The sequence below is a fragment of the Equus przewalskii genome, chromosome 28, assembly GCF_037783145.1.
Source record: "Equus przewalskii isolate Varuska chromosome 28, EquPr2, whole genome shotgun sequence".
In the NCBI taxonomy this organism is placed as follows: Eukaryota; Metazoa; Chordata; class Mammalia; order Perissodactyla; family Equidae; genus Equus; species Equus przewalskii.
Genome location: NC_091858.1, coordinates 2,098,577 through 2,117,169, shown reverse-complemented (window position 1 = coordinate 2,117,169; position 18,593 = coordinate 2,098,577). Strand labels below are relative to the sequence as shown.

Below are 18,593 nucleotides of genomic sequence, written 5' to 3'. Positions count from 1 at the left end.
GCCGGGGGCCTTCCTTCCCCAAAGGAAGGGCGGGCTCCAAAGAAGTGGGGTGTACAGAGTGGTTATATACCCTCAAAGAGCACGTATGGCACATGATTGAAATGTCCCTTTCACAATAGTCAGGAGACTGCTTGTCCGCACAGTGATTGACGGACACAGCAGGTACTAAGTCGCTGTCTCCCTGACACAGCTGGTAGCAGGTCTGTGGTTTTGAGCTGGGTGGTCACAGGCGAGCGGAGCAATTAGTTCCCAGTCTACCGAGCGATGCTTATCCTTAAGGAAATGCCGATGTGGACCAAGTTGCACCTTTATCTTCAGGGCATTAGTTCTTGCCATAGGAAATGCTTAAGGAGATATACAGTGCACGCTCAACGGCCACGTCAGGCTCTTTTGGAAAAACAAAGTCAGGCCAAATTAGGTTTACACCAAATGGCTTCATTGTATATGCCAATATATCCTATTGCCTGCCATTTCTATTTGTCAGGGTTAGCGTGGAGCTCTGGAGGCCAGGTCCCTCCCGATGCGGCTCTTGAGCTGCCCTCATCCACTACTCCACGATTCTGGCGCACAGCAGGGAGGGCTCTCCGCCCCAGCGGCTGGGCCGCCACCCCGCGCTCCGAGGCACCAGCCGCCAGCTTCCGGAGCGGCTACACTGACGATCGCGCGAACCGCAGACCTAAGGCCGAGCGGCGCGGCCTCCCGGGCGACGAGCGCCCGCCTAGAACGGCCAGGGCCAGGGCGCCGGCCCGAGACTCTCTGGCCCGCACCTCGATGGTAGGAAGCGAGGAAACAGGAAGTGGACTCCAGGCAGGGGGCGGGCCCGGGGGCGGGGCGGCCGCGCGGACGGAGGCGAGATGGCGGCCGCTGAGGGTGTTGGGGAGGCTGCGCAGGGCGACGAGCCGAGTCAGCCCGAGCCGCCGCCGCCCCAGCCGCGCCCGCCGCCCCAGCCGCCGCGGCAGGAGGATGTGATGGCGGCCGAGGCCGGAGACGCAGTGGCGTCCCCTATGGACGACGGGTTCCTGAGCCTGGACTCGCCCACCTACGTGCTGTACAGGTGACGCCCGGCGGGCTCCTAGGGAGGGCTCCGTGGGCTCCGAGGGCTTCGAGCGCGGGCCCCGAGGGCTTTGAGGGCTCCGCGGCCGGGCTCCGGGGACGGACTTCGAGGGCTTCGAGGGCTCCGAGGGCGGGTTCCGAAGGCGGACTCCGAGGGCTCCGAAGGTGGGGTTCGAGGGCTGCGCGGGCTGCGCGGGCTTCGAGGGCTCCGAGGGCTGCGCGGGCTTCGAGGGCTCCGAGGGTTTCGAGGGCTCCGAGGGCTGCGCGGCCGCTGCTTCCCGAGCCCGGCTCGGGCCGTCCGGGGTCGGGAGCCGGGGTGTCGGGCCCTCCGCCCCTCCGTGCTCCGCCGGCGCCGGCCCGAGAGCCATCTGCCTGGCCCGAGGGTCTGGGTGCAGTTGGATAACCCGGCGGGAACTCATGATCTCAACGAGGTCCAATTTGCTCCCTTTAAAAACAAGGCGAGGGGACTGGCCCCGTGGCCGAGTGGTTAAGTTCGCGCGCTCCGCTGCAGGCGGCCCAGTGTTTCGTTGGTTCGAATCCTGGGCGCGGACATGGCACTGCTCATCAAACCACGGTGAGGCAGCGTCCCACATGCCACAACTAGAAGGACCCACAACAAAGAATATACAACTATGTACCGGGGGGGCTTTGGGGAGAAAAAGGAAAAAAATAAAATCTTTAAAAAAAAGAAGGCGAAATGGCTTCCCGTGGGTGGCTCTGCTGGCCTGGAGCGCCGGTATGAGATGTCGAAGTTCTGGGACGTCCTCAGCCAACGTCGTGGCGCCCAGCATCAGCCAGGCACCGAGTTAGGCTGGAAGGGTTGAGGGTGTTTGTTCCCCGCGTCAGGCGTGCATAAGACGAGCGGCGTGTAGGCCGCGTTGGGCACTGCGTGGCTTCCTCGCCTCTAATCCGTCTCTGCCGACGCCCAGTCCCATCCCCGTCGGTTCTTTGCTTCCTGACAGCGAGGGGACTCCCCATCCCCAGCTGCGCCTGCAGAGACGGTTGAGAAGTGCTTCTGTCTTCTTTTCCTATTGTCTTATTTTTTCTCTCTAGTTCTAGGTAAACCAATTAGATGGTTTATGGGCTTCATTTTATGAATGAGTGAAGGTCGCTGTCCAGATTTTGTTACTGGAGTTGATGGTTTACTAATTTAGATAGTCGTGGTGGCTCGGTAACCCTCAGAGCTCCTCTCTGAGCTGTAGAATATTCATCTTCGCTTGACTGTCTCATTTCTCAGTGACAAACGACAGCCTTACCTTTCTCATGCCGCCCCCCGGGTCTCTAGGTCTCATGCCTCAGGTAGTTGTTTCCCGTGTCTCTCCTTACTAGTGAACACGGTTCCAGGACTGTCTGGGTGCCGCAGAACCTTTGTCATCAATAGCTGAGCAGTACGGAGATCTAAAAATGGATGAAAGGAAAAGAATATAAGGAAAAGAATGGTTAAAACAAATGTGGCCACACGGGGCAGTTCACACAGAAGTGTCTGTAGGCACCTGTTGCAGCTATAATGTTTTAGTGTTGATAATGAGAAATAGTATGCAGTGGATGCTTACTAGATGTACTGATTATATGCTGTATCATAACGTACAGCATATGTATTGAAGCAGGCAGTAGTAGTGTACAGTGGCTGCCCGCCTGTGTTCACAGCAGTGGTCCCCTAGGACTGTGCCATGTAGCCTAGGTGAGCAGCAGGCTTTACCATCTAGGTTTGTGTGAGTAACTCCATGATGTTCTCACAAGGAAATCACCCAGTAATGCATTTCTCCAAATGTATCCCTGTCGTTAAGCAAGGTGGGAGTGTATTATATAGTATATTTACTATATACTATATGCTATATGCTAATATATGTATATTGGTGTGTATATATGGTATATCTGCTATATACTGTGTGCTTACTATTTTGTACATTTTAAGTGCTTAATGTATTATTTCACTTAATCCTCCAAACAGCCTTCTAAGGTTAGTTGGTAATATTATCATCTACATTTTATAAATGGAGAAACTGAGGCCCAGAGAGATTAAGTAACTTTCTCAAGGTCACACAACTAGTGAATGGTAGAGCCAGTATTCCACCTCAGACAATTGTTGGATCCCAGTGCCTGCTTTCTGATGACCACTTGACCACCTTTCCGTATGTAGGAAACTAATAGTGTTTACTTTTATCTTAAAATGTCAGTTCCTAGTAAATTGTTATTGAAATGTTTTTAAATGCTGACTGACTCCAAAGAGTCTTATTAGACCAATGAATTAGATAGATTTCTGATTTAAGACTGTTTTGTACTTGCTGCAGAAGCATGTTTTTCCAGTTGTATAAAAACTTTAAATTTGAAAACTATTGATTTATTAACTTATTTTATTTATTTATTTATTTTTTGCTGAGGAAGATTCACCCTAAGCTAACAGCTGTCCAGTCTTCCTCTATTTCGTGTGTGAGCTGCTATCACAGCATGGCTACTGATAGACGAGTGATGTGGGTCCACACCCAGGAACCAAACCCAGGCCAAAGCAGTGTGTGCCAAACTTAACCACTAGACCACCAGGGCTGGCCCTATTAACTTATTTTAGTTGGAAGATTATTCATTTTTCGTAAAAAGAGCAAAGTGGCAAAACTTGGTCATGAAGAATCCAACTATGATTACATTAAGATATTTATAAGTTACTGATATTAATGTAAGTGTAATGTAATGTAAGGTAATTCTTACCTGTTTGAATGTAATCACTGAAAATTATATTTTTTTTTCAGAGACAGAGCAGAATGGGCTGATATAGATCCAGTGCCGCAGAATGATGGCCCCAATCCAGTGGTCCAGATCATTTATAGTGAAAAATGTAAGTTTATTTTTATTTAGGAAAAAAGACTGTAGGTCAAACTTAGTAGCAAAGTTGAAATTCACAACTGCGTGGCTAGATAGATAATAGATGACAGATTTTTGTCTAACAAAGATATACATGACTTAAGCTAATATATTGGGGGTTTTGTAATTTATTTTCATGATGAAAAGTTATTTTCTTCAAAGAATAGACATATTCTAAGTATAAGTAATGAATGTTACATTATGATACATGATAGCTACTATGTGATTGGGCATCACGTTTACTGTTTAATGTGCAAGTAAGATACAACATAAATGAGTTACTGGTTTATTTAGAATACACTTTGGTTGGTGAGACATGAGCATTTTGAAAATGAAGTGTTAGGCTTGGTTGGAATACATTTACTGGTATTAAAATGAGTGGATTATTTTCTTTGACAAAGTATTCTTTCACAATGAATGTGAAAATGCTTTGTAAATTGAAGGTCATACAAATGTTAATTGTTAGTTGTTCTTCTAAGAAAGGGTAAATGAATAAAATGGAATCCTAGTTTTGAGGTTGTGTGTGTGTGTATATATATATTTCTTTCAGTTAAGGCTTTGTTATCCAATATCATTCCTCTTTTACAGAAGGACTTACTGTTTTTTCTGATTATGAAGTAATGCCAAGAAATGTTTGAAAAGGAAAAATAATGATATGAGGCTTTGCCTTATCAAATATGAAAATGTACTACTAAACTTAGTAATTAACATGTAGAACTGGTGCAGAAATTAATAAGGAATCTGAAGATAGATCCTCTGTGTAGCTGGGAATTAATATTTGATTAAAAGGACAGTTCATACCTGTATGAGAAAGCTGGATTAATCAAATAATGGTTTTATAACAGTCAGCTATGCATTTGGATATAAGTAAAATTATATCCCTATTTCATATCTTAGATGAAAATAGATTACAGATGAATTAAAGTTCTAAAACAAAACTAAACATACTAGGATCAAAGGTGAAGATGGAATTGTTAAGCAAGATGTGAAACTCAGAGTTGATTAAGGAAAAGATCAGAAGATGTAACTGCATAAAAATGCAAAACTTCCACACTGAGAGAGGTATTATATGTGAAGAGATAATTCATCAGAAGAAATAGAAATATCTATGAAGAGCTGTTAACCTTACCAGTGATCAGAGAAATGAAAACCACAACTTTTTCAGGTTCCTAAAGTACCTATAAGAAAACATTGGAGAAACTGATACAATCATACATTTCTCTTGGCGTTAAAAATAGTTCAATAAGACTTTTTTTGCACGGTAAAAACATCAACATTTTAAATTCTTACATATATCATGATTAGATACCACAAAAGAGATAGCTAGCTATGACCTATTGATCAAAAATTGATTGAAAAATATATCAAAATTTAAGATTTATACAACAGAAGATGCCATGAGCAGGTTAAAAGGCAAGCAGCAGTATGGAAAAAGATACACCATATAAAACAGGATTGACATTCAGAACTTTATAAGGAATCCCTGCAAAAGGTTAAGGAAACAAACACACTAATTAAAAAATGGACAAAGGGTATGAACTGGCAGTTCATAGAAGAGAAAATTCCACCAGTCACTCAATAGGGGGAAAAAGTTTATCATCAGGAGTGAAAGATGCACAAACTAAAATGGGAATGCCATTTCCCACCCATGAATTAAATGGCAAAAATAAAACTGTCTTCTGGTGTCGGGTATTAAGACATGAACAAATCCATGTATTTCAGGTGGTAGTTTTCATATATTTAGCCGTTTTGGAAAACGTTGTGGTGAATCTAGTAAAACTGGACAGTGCTCATATCTCACAGCCTTGAAGTGATAGGGTCTGGCTTCACTCTGGCATATGGCATCAGGAGACATGTGATAGGTTACATGTTACAGACTTCACAGCCAGACCACCTGGCTCAAATTCTGACTTCACCATTTTACTGGCTCTCTAACCTTGGACAAGTTATTTAATCTCTTAGTACCTCTGTTTCCTCCTATGTAAAATGAGGATAATAGTAGTAACTACTTTATAGAGTGAATTATACACATAAAATAATAGAACCCTGTCTGGCTCATAGTAAATGCTATCTGTGTTAGCTATTATAATTTGAAACATTTTTTGAAAATATTGAAAACCACCTATATTCATGTTTTGGAGAATAGATAAATAAAATGTATCATTGTCATACAATTGAATATCTAAACCAATAAGAGGATCTGGATGTTTTATAATATGGACAAATCTTAGAAACAATATTGAGAGGAAAAAGGCACATAAGTTCTAGAAATTTTGAGTATGACAGTATATTAAGTTTGTAATTTCTAATTAAATTTTTTTTTTTTTGGTGAGGAAGATTGTCCCTGAGCTAACATCTGTTCCAATCTTCCTCTGTTTTATGTGGGATGTTGCCACAGTGTGGCTTGACGAGCGGTTGTAGGTCTGTGCCAAGATCCAAACCCTTTGAACCCTGGGCCGCCAAAGTGGAGTGTGTGAACTTAACCACTATGCCATTGAGCCGTCCCCCTAATTAAAATAATATTTTAATATCAAAAACTACAGGAAAAAATCTAATGAATAAAAGTCTGTTTATATCATCTCAAATTCATGTATGTATATTTTTATGTCAATTTGAAACACATAGCCCTAAGACTGAGTGTTCTATTCCCACCTGTAGAATTCTGTTCTGCAAAATACTAGCATTGACATGTAAATTATGCCATGTCCGCTACATGGGGAAACTTCATGTACTTTTGTTTTGTTTGCAATGTTTACATAGAGCATGTAATTATTGGTAATTAAAAATATTTTTTAAAGTAATATATGCTTATTGTAGAAAAATTTGAAGATGTTAAAATCAAAGAAGAGTCCCATCATCCAGAACTAACCACTGTTAATGTTTGGTGCAGTCTTCCACTCCCCTGCGGATGTTTCCACGGGGTTGGTTTCATGCTGCGTGCGCTTGTGTGTGTGTTTTATATATGTAGGTATGTGTGTGTATAAAATAAGGTATATATGCATTGTATATACAGTCAACATGTTAGAAGCATTTTGTTATAAATTTAAAATTACTTGGGAGCTTGGTTCTTAATGACTGCATAATATTCCATAGTTATTTGACATTTATGTTGTTTTCTAAATTTTACTCTGGTGTGAATTGAATTCTGCTTTTTAAAGATAATGTTTAGAATTAGTTGACCTTTATATGTTCAGAATTTGTAAAGAACTATAATTGTTCGTGTTCTATATGATAATTTCACTTTTGGGGTTGTAGTATAAGGAAACTATGTACATACATCTGTGTGTTTGCGCACACACACAGGTAAATACGTATATATGTATTATATGTATAGTTTTTTCAATTTTTAATGAAAAGTTATTCTAGGCTTAAAGCAGTGATTTTTATTAAACAAAATTAGAAACAATCCACATTGCCAATAGTAGCAGAATTGTTAGGCAAACTCTGGTATATTGACATTGTTTTCATGCCTATTGGTCTGTTAAAAGTTTGTGAACTGTCAGTAAATGGAAAGTTGTATGCTATAGAAAAAGAGTATAGCATGTCCATATAATTTTTTTTTTTTTTGATGAGGAAGATTGGGCCCTGAGCTAACATCTGTGCCAGTCTTCCTTTATTTTTTGTGTGGGACACCACCACAGCATGGCTTGATGAGCAGTGTGTAGGTCTGTGCCCAAGAGCTGAACCTGTGAACCCTGGGCCACCAAAGTGGAGCACACCAACTTAACCAACACTATGTCACTGGGCTGGCCCCTCCACATAAATTTTTAGTTGTGGGAAAAGAAGCATTTAGGAGTATTTAATGTATGGTGTTGTTTTTTTAATGGTCTGTCTTGGGCCATAATCTGTTCCCTACATTAATCTGTGCTGCGTTATAAGAGCATTTCAGCTGCAGTATCTGCTACTTCGTTGTGATTAGCAGCATGGGCTTTGGTGTCGACTAGATTTGGATTTAACTTCTGTCTCTAAGGTACACTGGGCCATTGTGAACTTGTTAATCTCTCTGAGCCTCAGTTTCTCTTGTGAAAAATGAGAATAAAACATGTTAATGTATGCCAAGCTCTAAGTTCCTTCAGTTAACAGATGGGCAAAGATCAGAAATTCTTTTTTCAATTTTATGTATTTTTTTAATTGCAGTAACATTGGGTTATAACATTATATAGCTTTTGGATGTACATCATAGTATATTTTGAATTCTGTGTAGATTACATCATGTTCACTACCCCAAAACTATTTATAGTCCATCCCCTCACATGTGAGCCTATTCACCCCTTTTGCCCTTCCCCCGCCTTCCCCCCTGGTAACCACCAATCCATTCTCTGTTGCTGTGTGTGTGTTTGTCATTGTTTTTATCTTCTACTTATGAGTGAGATCATATGGTATTTGACTTTCTCCCTCTAACTTATTTCACTTCACATAATACCCTCAGGGTCCATCCATGTTGTCACAAATGGCTGGATTTCATCATTTCTTATGGCTGAGTAGTATTGCATTATGTATAAATACCATATCTTCTTTATCCATTTGTCCCTTGATGGGCACCTAGGTTGCTTCCAAGTCTTGGCTATTGTGAATAACGCTGCAGTGAACATAGGGGTGCAAGTATCTTTATGCCTTTGTGTTTTCAAGTTCTTTGGGTAAATACCCAGCAGTGGAATAGCTGGATCATATGGTAGATCTATCCTTAATTTTCTGAGGAAACTCCATACTGCTTTCCATAGGGGCTGCACCAGTTAAACCCACACATTTATGGACAGCTAATATTCGACAAGGGAGCCAAGAGCATACGATGGAGAAAGGAGAGTCTCTTCAATAAATGATGTTGGGAAAACTGGACAGCCACGTGCAAAAGAATGAAAGTAGACCATTCCCTTACACCATGCACAAAAATCAACTCAAAATGGATTAAAGACTTGAATGTAAGACCCAAAACCATGAAAATTCTAGAAGAAAACATAGGCAGTCTGCTCTTTGACATCAGTCTTAGCAGCATATTTTCAAGTCCCATGTCTGACCGGGCAAGGGAAACAAAAGAAAAAATGAACAAATGGGACTACATCAAACTAAAAAGCTTCTGCACAGCAAAGGAAACCATCAACGAAACAAAAAGACAACCTAAAGGGAGAAGATATTTGCAAACCATATATCAGATAAGGGGTTAATATCCAAAATATACAAAGAACTAATACAGTTCAACAACAAAAAAACCAACAATCCAATTAAAAAATGGGCAAAAGATCTGAACAGAGATTCCTCCAAAGAAGATATACAGATGGCCAACAGGCATATGAAAAGATGCTCAACATCATTAGCTATCAGGGAAACGCAAATCAAAACTACAGTGAGGTATCACCTCACTCCCGTCAGAATGGCTATAATTAACAAGACAGGAAACAACAAATGTTGGAGAGGATGTGGAGAGATGGGAACCCTTGTACACTGCTGGTGGGAGTGCAAAGATCAGAAATTTTGATACTGTGTCAATGAGGATGTGGAAGAGGTAGCTGTATTCATACATTTTTGGAGGGACTCTAGATATATATATATATATATAGATCACACCTTTTTTGAGAGGTTAATTTGGCAATATCTGTCAGTATCAACAGTGCATATAACATTGATCCAGTAATTCCACTTAAAGAATTTACCCTACAGATGTGCAGGCGCACCTCATTTTACTGTGCTTTGCTTTATTATACTTTGCAGATACTGCGTTTTTTGCAAATTGGAGGTTTGTGGCCACACTGTGTTGAGCAAGTGTATCAGCACCTTTTTTTTTTGTTTTGAGGACGATTAGCCCTGAGCTAACTCCTGCCAATCCTCCTCTTTTTGCTGAGGAAGACTGGTCCTGAGCTAACATCTGTGCCCATCTTCCTCTACTTTATACGTGGGACACCTACCACAGCATGGCTTTTGCCAAGCGGTGCCATGTCCGCACCCAGGATCTGAACCAGCGAACCCCAGGCCACCGAGAAGCGGAACATGCGGACTTAACCGCTGCCCCACCAGCTGGGCCCCCAAACTTCTTCATTATTATTATATTTGTTATGGTGATCTGCGGTCAGTGATCTTTGATGTTACCATTGTAATTGTTTTTGGCCACCAAACCGTGCCCATGTAACACAGCAAACTTAATCAATAAATGTTGTATGTGTTCTGACTTCGCCACCAATCGGCTGTTCCCCTAAATCTCTCCCTCTCCTTGGACCTCCCTGTTCCCAGAGACACCACAGTACTGAAATGAGGCGTTAATAACCCTACAATGGCCTCTGAGTGTTCATGTGAAAGGAAGAGTGGCACGTCTCTTACTTTAAATCAAAAGCTAGAAATGATTCAGCTTAGCGAGGAAGGCATGTCGAAAGCCAAGAGAGGCCATAAGCTAGGCCTCTTGCACCAAACAGTTAGCCAGGTTGTGAATGCAAAGGAAGTTCTTGAAGGAAATTAAAAGTGCTACTCCAGTGAGCACACGAATGATAAGAAAGTGCAACAGCCTTCTCGCTGACACTGAGGAAGCTTTAGTGGTCTGGATAGAAGATCAAACCAGCCACAACACTCCCTTCAGCCAAAGTCTAATCCACAAAAAGGCCCTGACTCTCTTCAATTCTGTGAAGGCTGGGAGAGGCGAAGAAGCTGCAGAAGCAAAGTTTGAAGCTTTCAGAGGTTGGCTCATGAGGTTTAAGGAAAGAAGCCGTCTCCGTCACATTAGAGTGCAAGGCGAGGCAGCAAGTGCTGACGTAGAAGCTGCAGCCAGTTCTCCAGGACATCTGGCTGAGATAACCAAGGAAGGCGGCCACCCTGAAACAGATTTTCAGTGTAGACGAAACAGCCTTCTGTTGGAAGAAGATGCCATCTAGGACTTTGATAGCTGGAGAGGAGAAGTCAGTCCCTGGCTTCAGAACTTCAAAGGACAGGCTGACTCTCTTGTCAGGGGCTAACACAGCTGGTGACTCTAAATTGAAGCCAGTGCTCATTTCCCGTTCTGAAAATCCTGGGGCCCTTAAGAGTTCTGTTAAATCTACTCTGCCTGTGCTCTGTAAATGGAACAACAAAGCCTCGATGACAGCACATCTCTTTACAGCATGGTTTACTGAATATTTTAAGCCCACTGTTGAGACCTATGGCTCAAAAAAAGATTCCTTTCAAAATATTACTGCTCATTGACAGTGTACCTGGTCTGGTTGAGATATACAATGAGAGTAATGTTGTTTTCATACCTGCTAACACAGCATCCATTCTGCAGCCCTTGGATCAAGAAGTTATTTTGACTTTCAAGTGTTATTTAAGAAATACATTTTATAAGGCTGTAGCTGCCATAGATAGTGATTCCGCCAATAGATCTGGGCAAAGTAAATGAAAAGCCTTCTGGAAAGGATTTTCCATTCTAGATGCCATTAAGAACATTCTTAACTCGTGGGAAGAGGTCAAAATACCAACAGTAACAGGAGTTTGGAAGAAGTTGATTCCAACCCTCATGGATGCAAGGGGTTCAAGACTTCAGTGGAGGAAGTAATTGCAGACGTGGTGGGAACAGCAAGAGAACTAGAATTAGAGCTGGAGCCTGAAGATAGGAGCAAATTGCTGCAATCTCATGATAAATCTTTAATGGATGAGGAGTTGCTTCTTATGGATGAGCAAAGAAAGTGATTTCAGGAAAGAAAGTGGTTTCATCAAAGAAAGTTGTTTCTTGAGGTGGAATCTGCTGGTGAAGGTGCTGTGAAGATTGTTGAAATGACAACAAAGGATTTAGCCTATTACATAACCTTAGTTGATAAAGCAGTGGCAGGGTTTGAGAAGATTGACTCCAATTTAGAAAGTTCTTGTGTCAATAAAATGCCAGCAAACAGCGTCGCATGCTACAGAGAAATCATTTGTGAAAGGAAGAGTCAGTCGATGCACCAGACTTCACTGTTGTCTTAGTTTAAGAAATTGCCACAGCCATCACAACCTTCAGCAACCACCACCCTCATCATTCAGCAGCCATCAACATTGAGGCAAGAGCCCGTTACCAGGAAAAAGATTATAGCTCGCTGAGGGCTCAGATGATGGTTAGCTTTTTTTTATTCGTAAGGTATGTACATTGTTTTTGACATAAAACTATTGCACACTTACTAGACTACAGTATACCGTAAACTCTGGGAAATAAAAGAATTCCTGTGACTCGCTTTATTGTGATATTCGCCTTGTTGTGGTGGTCTGGAATGGAATCCACAGTATCTCTGAGGTACGCCTGTACTGAATTTGCACATGTGCACGAAAGCATTCAGTGATATTCACAACAGCAAAAGAATGAAAACATTCATTTCTAGGGGACAAGTTAGGTAAAATTAGAGTATCCATACAGTGAAATGCTGTGCAGCTATTTGAAAAATGTGGTAAACTTTGTAACAGGGAATGTGGTTGAAAATTATGTCTTCTTCCCCTCCCTGTTCCTCAGACTAGTGTATTCATAAATCAGCATATATTTTTAACTGAACAAATACCATGCTGGTCTGCACCTTACTTTTTTCACTTAACAACGTATCTTAGTAATTGCTCCATGTCAGTACATAACAGAGCAGCCTCATTACTAATAACTGCATAGTATTTCATAGTATAGTATAGTACATACAGTTTCATAGTATAAAGAGTACTATAATAGACTTAACCCATTCTTTATTAATGGAAATTTCAGTTGTGTCTAATTTTTCTTTTCTTTTTTATTTCTTATGCAACCAAATACTCCAGTAAATTTCCTTGTATACTTTGGGCACATATGGGAGTATATTTGTAAGAAAACTTCCTGGAACTGAAGTTGTTGGGTCAATGAGTATGTAAATTTTCAATTTTAATAGATGTTACCAACTGGTTTTCCATAGAGATTTATACCAGTTTACACTACCTTTATATAAACAGAGGGTACTATCTCAAATTAAAAAGCTTTTGAACAGCAAAGGAAGCCATCAACAAAATGAAAATTTGGGAGAAGGTATTTGCAGATCTTATATCTGATAAGGGGTTAATATCCAAAATGTATAAAGAAATCATACAACTCAACAACAAAAAATCAAACAATGCAATTGAAAAATGGGGAGGGGGGCGCAGCCCCATGGCTGAGTGGTTGGATTCACGCACTCCGCTTTGGTGGCCCAGGGTTTCACCAGTTTGGATTCTGGGCGTGGACCTAGCACCACTCATCAAGCCATGCTGAGGTGGCATCCCACATGCCACAACTAGAAGGACCTACAACTAGAATATACAGCTTGTACTGGGGGGGGGGGGGGGGGGCTTTGGGGAGAAGAAGAAAAAATAAAATCTTTAAAAACAATAACAAAAAACGCTGGTTTCATGAGAAGGCTCTTCAATTAAAAAAAAAGTAGGCAGGGGATATGAACAGACATTTTTCCAAAGAAGATATACAGATGGCCAACAGGCACATGAAAAGATGTTCAACATCAGTAATTATCAGGGAAATGCAAACCAAAACTACAATGAAATATCACCTCACACCTATCAGAATGGCTGTTAGTAAAAGCACAAGAAATAAGTGTTGGGAGAGTATGTGGAGGAAACGGAATCCTTATGCACTGTTGGTAGGAATGTAAACTGGTGCAGACACTATGGAAAACGGTATGGAGTTTCCTCAAAAAATTAAAAATAGAACTACCATAGATCTAGTTATTCCACTTCTGGGTATTTATTCAAAGAACATAAAAATACTAATTTGAAAAGATCTGTCCACCTCCTGTGTTCATTGCAGTATTATTCACAATGGCCAAGACTTGGAAACAACCTAAGTGGCCATCAGCAGATGAATGGATAAGGAAGATGTGTTATACACACATGGGTGCGTGCTGTGCACGCGCGCGCGCGCGCACACACACACACACACAATGGAATACTACTCAGCTATAAAAAAGATGAAATCTTGCCATTTGCAACACCGTGGATGGACCTCGAGGGCATTATGCTAAGCTTAATATGTCAGATGGAGAAAGCCAAATACCATATGATTTCATTCATGTGGAAGATAAAACAACAACAAACAAACACATAGACAGAATAGATTGGTGGTTACTAGTGGGGAGGGCGTAAGGGTTAAAAGGGCATATGTGTATGGTGACGGGTGGCAGTTAGACTTTGGGTGGTGAACATGATCTAGTCTATATAGAAATCGAAATGTGATGTACACCTGAAACCTGTATAATGTCATAAACCAGTGATACCTCAGTAAAATAAATGGTTAAAAAAAATAACGTATGAGTGAAAAAAGCAAGTCCCAGAACGTAGAGTGTTGCTGTATAAAAAAATAGGATGGAATTAGAACATATAGTTGTAAATGCCTAGAATATATTTGGAAGGATACATTAGAATCAGTTAACACTGGTTGCTTTTGGGCAGAAGGACTGGGAATTTAGTGGAGTGGAAATTTAGTGTGAACCTTTTTGTACTGTTTGAGTTTTCTACCATTGTGAATATTACTTTTTCAGTTAAAAAGGCAATCAGAATAAAATGTGAGAGAAACAGCTAAGTGAATATATTTGGATTGTGCACTCTTAATTTTGCTGTAATACGTAAGGTCTTGGAGATTTGGAGTCTACACAGACACGAACACATAAGCACAGTTACATGTGTATTGTGGCTGTGACACTAAAAACGTCGGGGTGGCAGTCACTTGACTTTCTTTCATTTGCTTACTGTTCTAAATTATGTGCCTGCAATCAAATATCTTTCCTCAGGGTATAACAACATTTTATATTATGGTGATAGTCCTAATGCAGTTGTGTGCTCTCTCTCCAGTTAGAGATGTTTATGATTATTTCCGGGCTGTTCTGCAGCGTGATGAAAGAAGTGAACGTGCTTTTAAACTAACAAGAGATGCTATCGAGCTAAATGCAGCCAATTATACGGTGTGGTAAGTAATATACATCATTAATGTTCCCTGTTTAAATGTCTCGTATTTCAGTTTGGATGGGTTTTCTTTTTCTTCTCTGAACTTTAATTTTTTATCAAAGTAATAGTTCACATGAGTTTGAAAGTCAGAGACTGAAAAATAGCAGTCTCTGCCCCATTCCTTCTCACTACCAGAGTCCCACTTCCCACAGGCAATAACTTAGCTGTTTTTTCCTGAATTAACCTGTATATTCTAAATAATATGCTTGATTTTGATTTTTTGACTTTCTTCTTCTTAGACATTATCTGTTCCTTCTGTGGAAGATACAGAGTTCACTCTGTCCTACGCCAGCTCCATCACAGTTTTTAGTCAAATCAATAATCAGTTTATGGTTCATGCTGAGCCACCTTTATAGTATAATTACACCCCCTTTAACAGATTACCTTTTTTGTTTCGTTTGGTTTCTTTCTACTAATAGGTAATTTGACTCCCAGACTCTTCGCTGTATGTAAAATGTCTTATTACTGTTGAACACAACAGACAATCCTTCAATTTCTTTTTCTTCCTCCCCAGTTTGGGTGCTGCCCATCTGGTCTCCAGCTCTTGCCTGTGTTAGACCCCCTGTCCCCTAGGACCCGCAGCCTTCTCTTTCTTGGTTTGCTCTCATTTTGTAGACCACATCCTTGAGTAGAAGAAAACTTATTAAAGGATGTGTGGGAAGTAGTTTTTGAGATTTTATACATTTAAATGTATCTTGAGTCTCTTCTCAACTTTATTAATAGACTTCTACATTGGAAATTATTTTCCTTTGGAATTTAAAACTATCTGTTTCTTTTAGCTTCTATTGAGAAGATTCCCATTCTTTCAGTTAAACCTTTTCTTTAGGTTTGAGGAATTTTCCTATGTTCTGTATTTGATAATTTCTTGTCTCTTTTCTGTTTTCTCTTTCTGGAATGTCTTTTAGTTGCCTGTTGTAGCTCTTGGGTTGTCTTTTCTTGTTTTCATTTCTTTGTCTTTTTATTTACTTTTGAGATATTTCCTCATCTTTATCTGCTGACTCTTCTATTTGCACTCATTTGTAATTTCTGAGAGCTCTTTTCGGTTCTCTGAATATTCTTTTTTAATAGCATCTTGTCTTTTATTTCATGGATGTGATATAGTTCCGCTTTTCTGTTTATTTGTTTTGGTCTGTTTCTTTCACGTAAATATTTTTTTCAAATGGTGGTAGTCCTTGGCTCTCCTTTCGTGCTTGTAGTGGAGGCAGGGAAAAGCCTGCTTGAAGCTCCCTGTCCTGTGGGGCCCGTGTGCAAACCTGAGGGCTTCAGTGTGAAGTGAGTGAGTGGAGATGAGGGTATTTGGGGTGAAATCCTCGCATGCCTGTATTCCAGGTCTTTTCTCTTAGCTGGTTTGTTTCTCCAGAGAGGAGTTGTCTGATTCTTGCCTGAGGGTGCGTGTTTGGCTGCCACGCTTCTGGGGCTCAGCGGGAAAGACAGGGCGGGGGAGGTCTCAGCCGTTTAGTATATCAACCTTTTAGATTTCCTTGTTTTCAGTCCTTTACCTCACCCTGCCTTCCCGCTGTGTCTGGTATTCCTTTCTGCTTCAGATTTTTCCAGAGAATAAAGCCCCTTGTCTGTTGCCCAGGTTTTTTAGAAGAAACCCTGGCCCTCCTCCTGTATGTTTCCTTTACTTTCACGGGAAACACTCCTGGTGCTTCTGGTCACCAAATGTGTGTGGGTTTTTCCTGTCCCAGGCAATTCTCTGCAACACCAGCTAGGTGTCCTACAATTTTGCTCAGTTCTCACACTGTCTACCTGGAGACAGCATCACATACCACAAAGAAAGGGCTTGCTCCCACAAGACTGCCCCACCCCCCTTCAGATGCCAATCACAAGTCCAGGTTGTCACCGGTGCTTCTGAATGATTGGTTGTAAATCAGAAATTCCCATGACCCCCTCCTTGGGTTTGATTAATTTGCTAGAGCAGCTCACAGAATTCAGGGAAACAGTTACTTAGATTTGCCAGTTTATTAAAGGACGTGATAAAGGATACAGATGAACAGCCAGAGGAAGAGATAGGTAGGGCATGGTCTGGGAGTTTCCTGAGTCCCCAGGGAGTTGGTGCGCATCACCCTCCCAGTCCGTGGCTGTGTTCCCCCACCTGGAAGTTCTCCGAACCTCCTGCTCTTGGGATTTTATGGAGGCTTCCTCATGGAGGTGTGACCAGTTATTCACTCCATTCCATCCCTTCTCCCTGCTCTGGAGAATGGGAGGTGGGTCTGAAAGTCCAACATTCTAATCTTGGTCTTGGGCTTGGTCTTTCTGGTGACGGAAGCCATCCAGGAACCCCCCCAGAGTGACCTTAATAGCACAAAAGATGCTCCTGGTGTTCTTCTCACTGAGAAATGTACAAGGGTTTTGAGACCTCTGTGCCAGGAGCAAGGGGCAGAGACCTACATACAGTTTTCCATTGCCTCACACAGGTCAGGAGATGTTGTCACTTCTCTGCTGGGGGGTGGGGGTCTCGGCTGCTAAGGACTCATTCTACACATTACACTGGTTTTAGCCCTACACTTGACTCCCAATTTTGGAAATACCTGATTATGTCTGATTTCTGAACCTTTCTTCCCCTGTTGACAGGTTTTTAGCACTTTCTGTTTTTCTAAGTCAAAGCTTGTCCATCAGCTTACCATTTTCCCTAATTTTATTGACCTCCTCCCGTTCCTGTGATATCCCCTCATCCCCAATTCTCTTTTTCTTTGTGGATTTATACCGTTTTTTTCCCCTTTACTATCATTTTAGTGGGGTTTTATTAGAAAGCAAGGATAAACTTATTTATTTAATCTACCATCTACCATATATAACTGAACTTCTTAGTAGCATATTCCATCATTTTATGCAGTTTCTTAACTTTTAAGAAATTTCTGACTGTACGTAGCACAAAGCAACTTAGAATGCATTTTAGAATTTCCTAAGTTTATTTGCTGGTTTTTCGGTAGTTTTTTTTTTGCTTTTGTTTTTTGTTTTGGTGAGGAAGATTGGCCCTGAGCTAACATCCATTTCCAATCTTCCTGTTTTGGGGGAAGGTTGTCACTGAGTAACACCTGTGGCAGTCTTCCTCTATTTTCTGTGTGGGATGCCACCTCACCAAGGCTTGATGAGTGGTGTGTAGGTCTGTGCCCGGGGTTCAAACACGCAAATCCCAGGCCGCTGAACTGGAGTGAGCGAACTTAACCACTATGCCACGGGGCTGGCCCCCATTTGGTGTTTTTTTAAAAGCAGTACATCTGAAATCATTACCCATATAAACCAAGCTGCTTGTTTATGTACCTGTGCAATGAAGTCTAATTTTCTTTAAACTAATAATAATAGGAGAGAAATACTGTTATTTCTTCTATTTAGCATTTCTTTTTAAAGATAACTTTTAAAGCAGCTGTTTGTCTCATGTTATGTACTGAGTTGGAAGTTTTTGAAATTTTTAAGTAAAAATAGACTAGAACTAATCATGTCTTTAGGGAGAAGGTTTGTTTTTTGTTGGGTTTTTTTTTGATTTTTTAAAATTTTTCCTTTTCTCCCAAAGCTCCCCGGTACATGGTTGTGTATTTTTTCTAGTTGCGGGTCTTTCTAGTTGTGGCACGTGGGACGCTGCCTCAGCATGGCTTGACTAGTGGTGCCATGTCTGCACCCAGGATTCGAACCGGCGAAACCCTGGGCCACTGAAGTGGAGTGCGCAAACTTACCCACTTGGCCACGGGGCCGGCCCCCAGGGAGAAGTTTTTTAATGACTTGACTCCACCTATGAAGAAATAAAGAGAAAC

The 18,593-nt window shown here is 41.4% G+C and overlaps 1 protein-coding gene across 2 annotated transcripts in view; it reads left to right on the top strand.

Annotated features, from left to right (window-relative positions):
• The first annotated feature begins 803 nt into the window (after nt 1-803).
• Nucleotides 804-18,593, top strand: part of FNTA (farnesyltransferase, CAAX box, subunit alpha) — a 30,070-nt gene continuing 12,280 nt past the window's right edge. The window contains exons 1-3 of one of the 2 annotated variants that reach the window (XM_070598672.1): nt 804-1,054; nt 3,798-3,883; nt 14,686-14,800. In XM_070598672.1, the coding sequence (XP_070454773.1) occupies nt 855-1,054; nt 3,798-3,883; nt 14,686-14,800 (401 nt within the window). In that variant the 5' untranslated portion in view covers nt 804-854. The remainder of the gene's footprint in view (nt 1,055-3,797; nt 3,884-14,685; nt 14,801-18,593) is intronic. The other variant, XM_070598673.1, reaches the window with a different exon arrangement.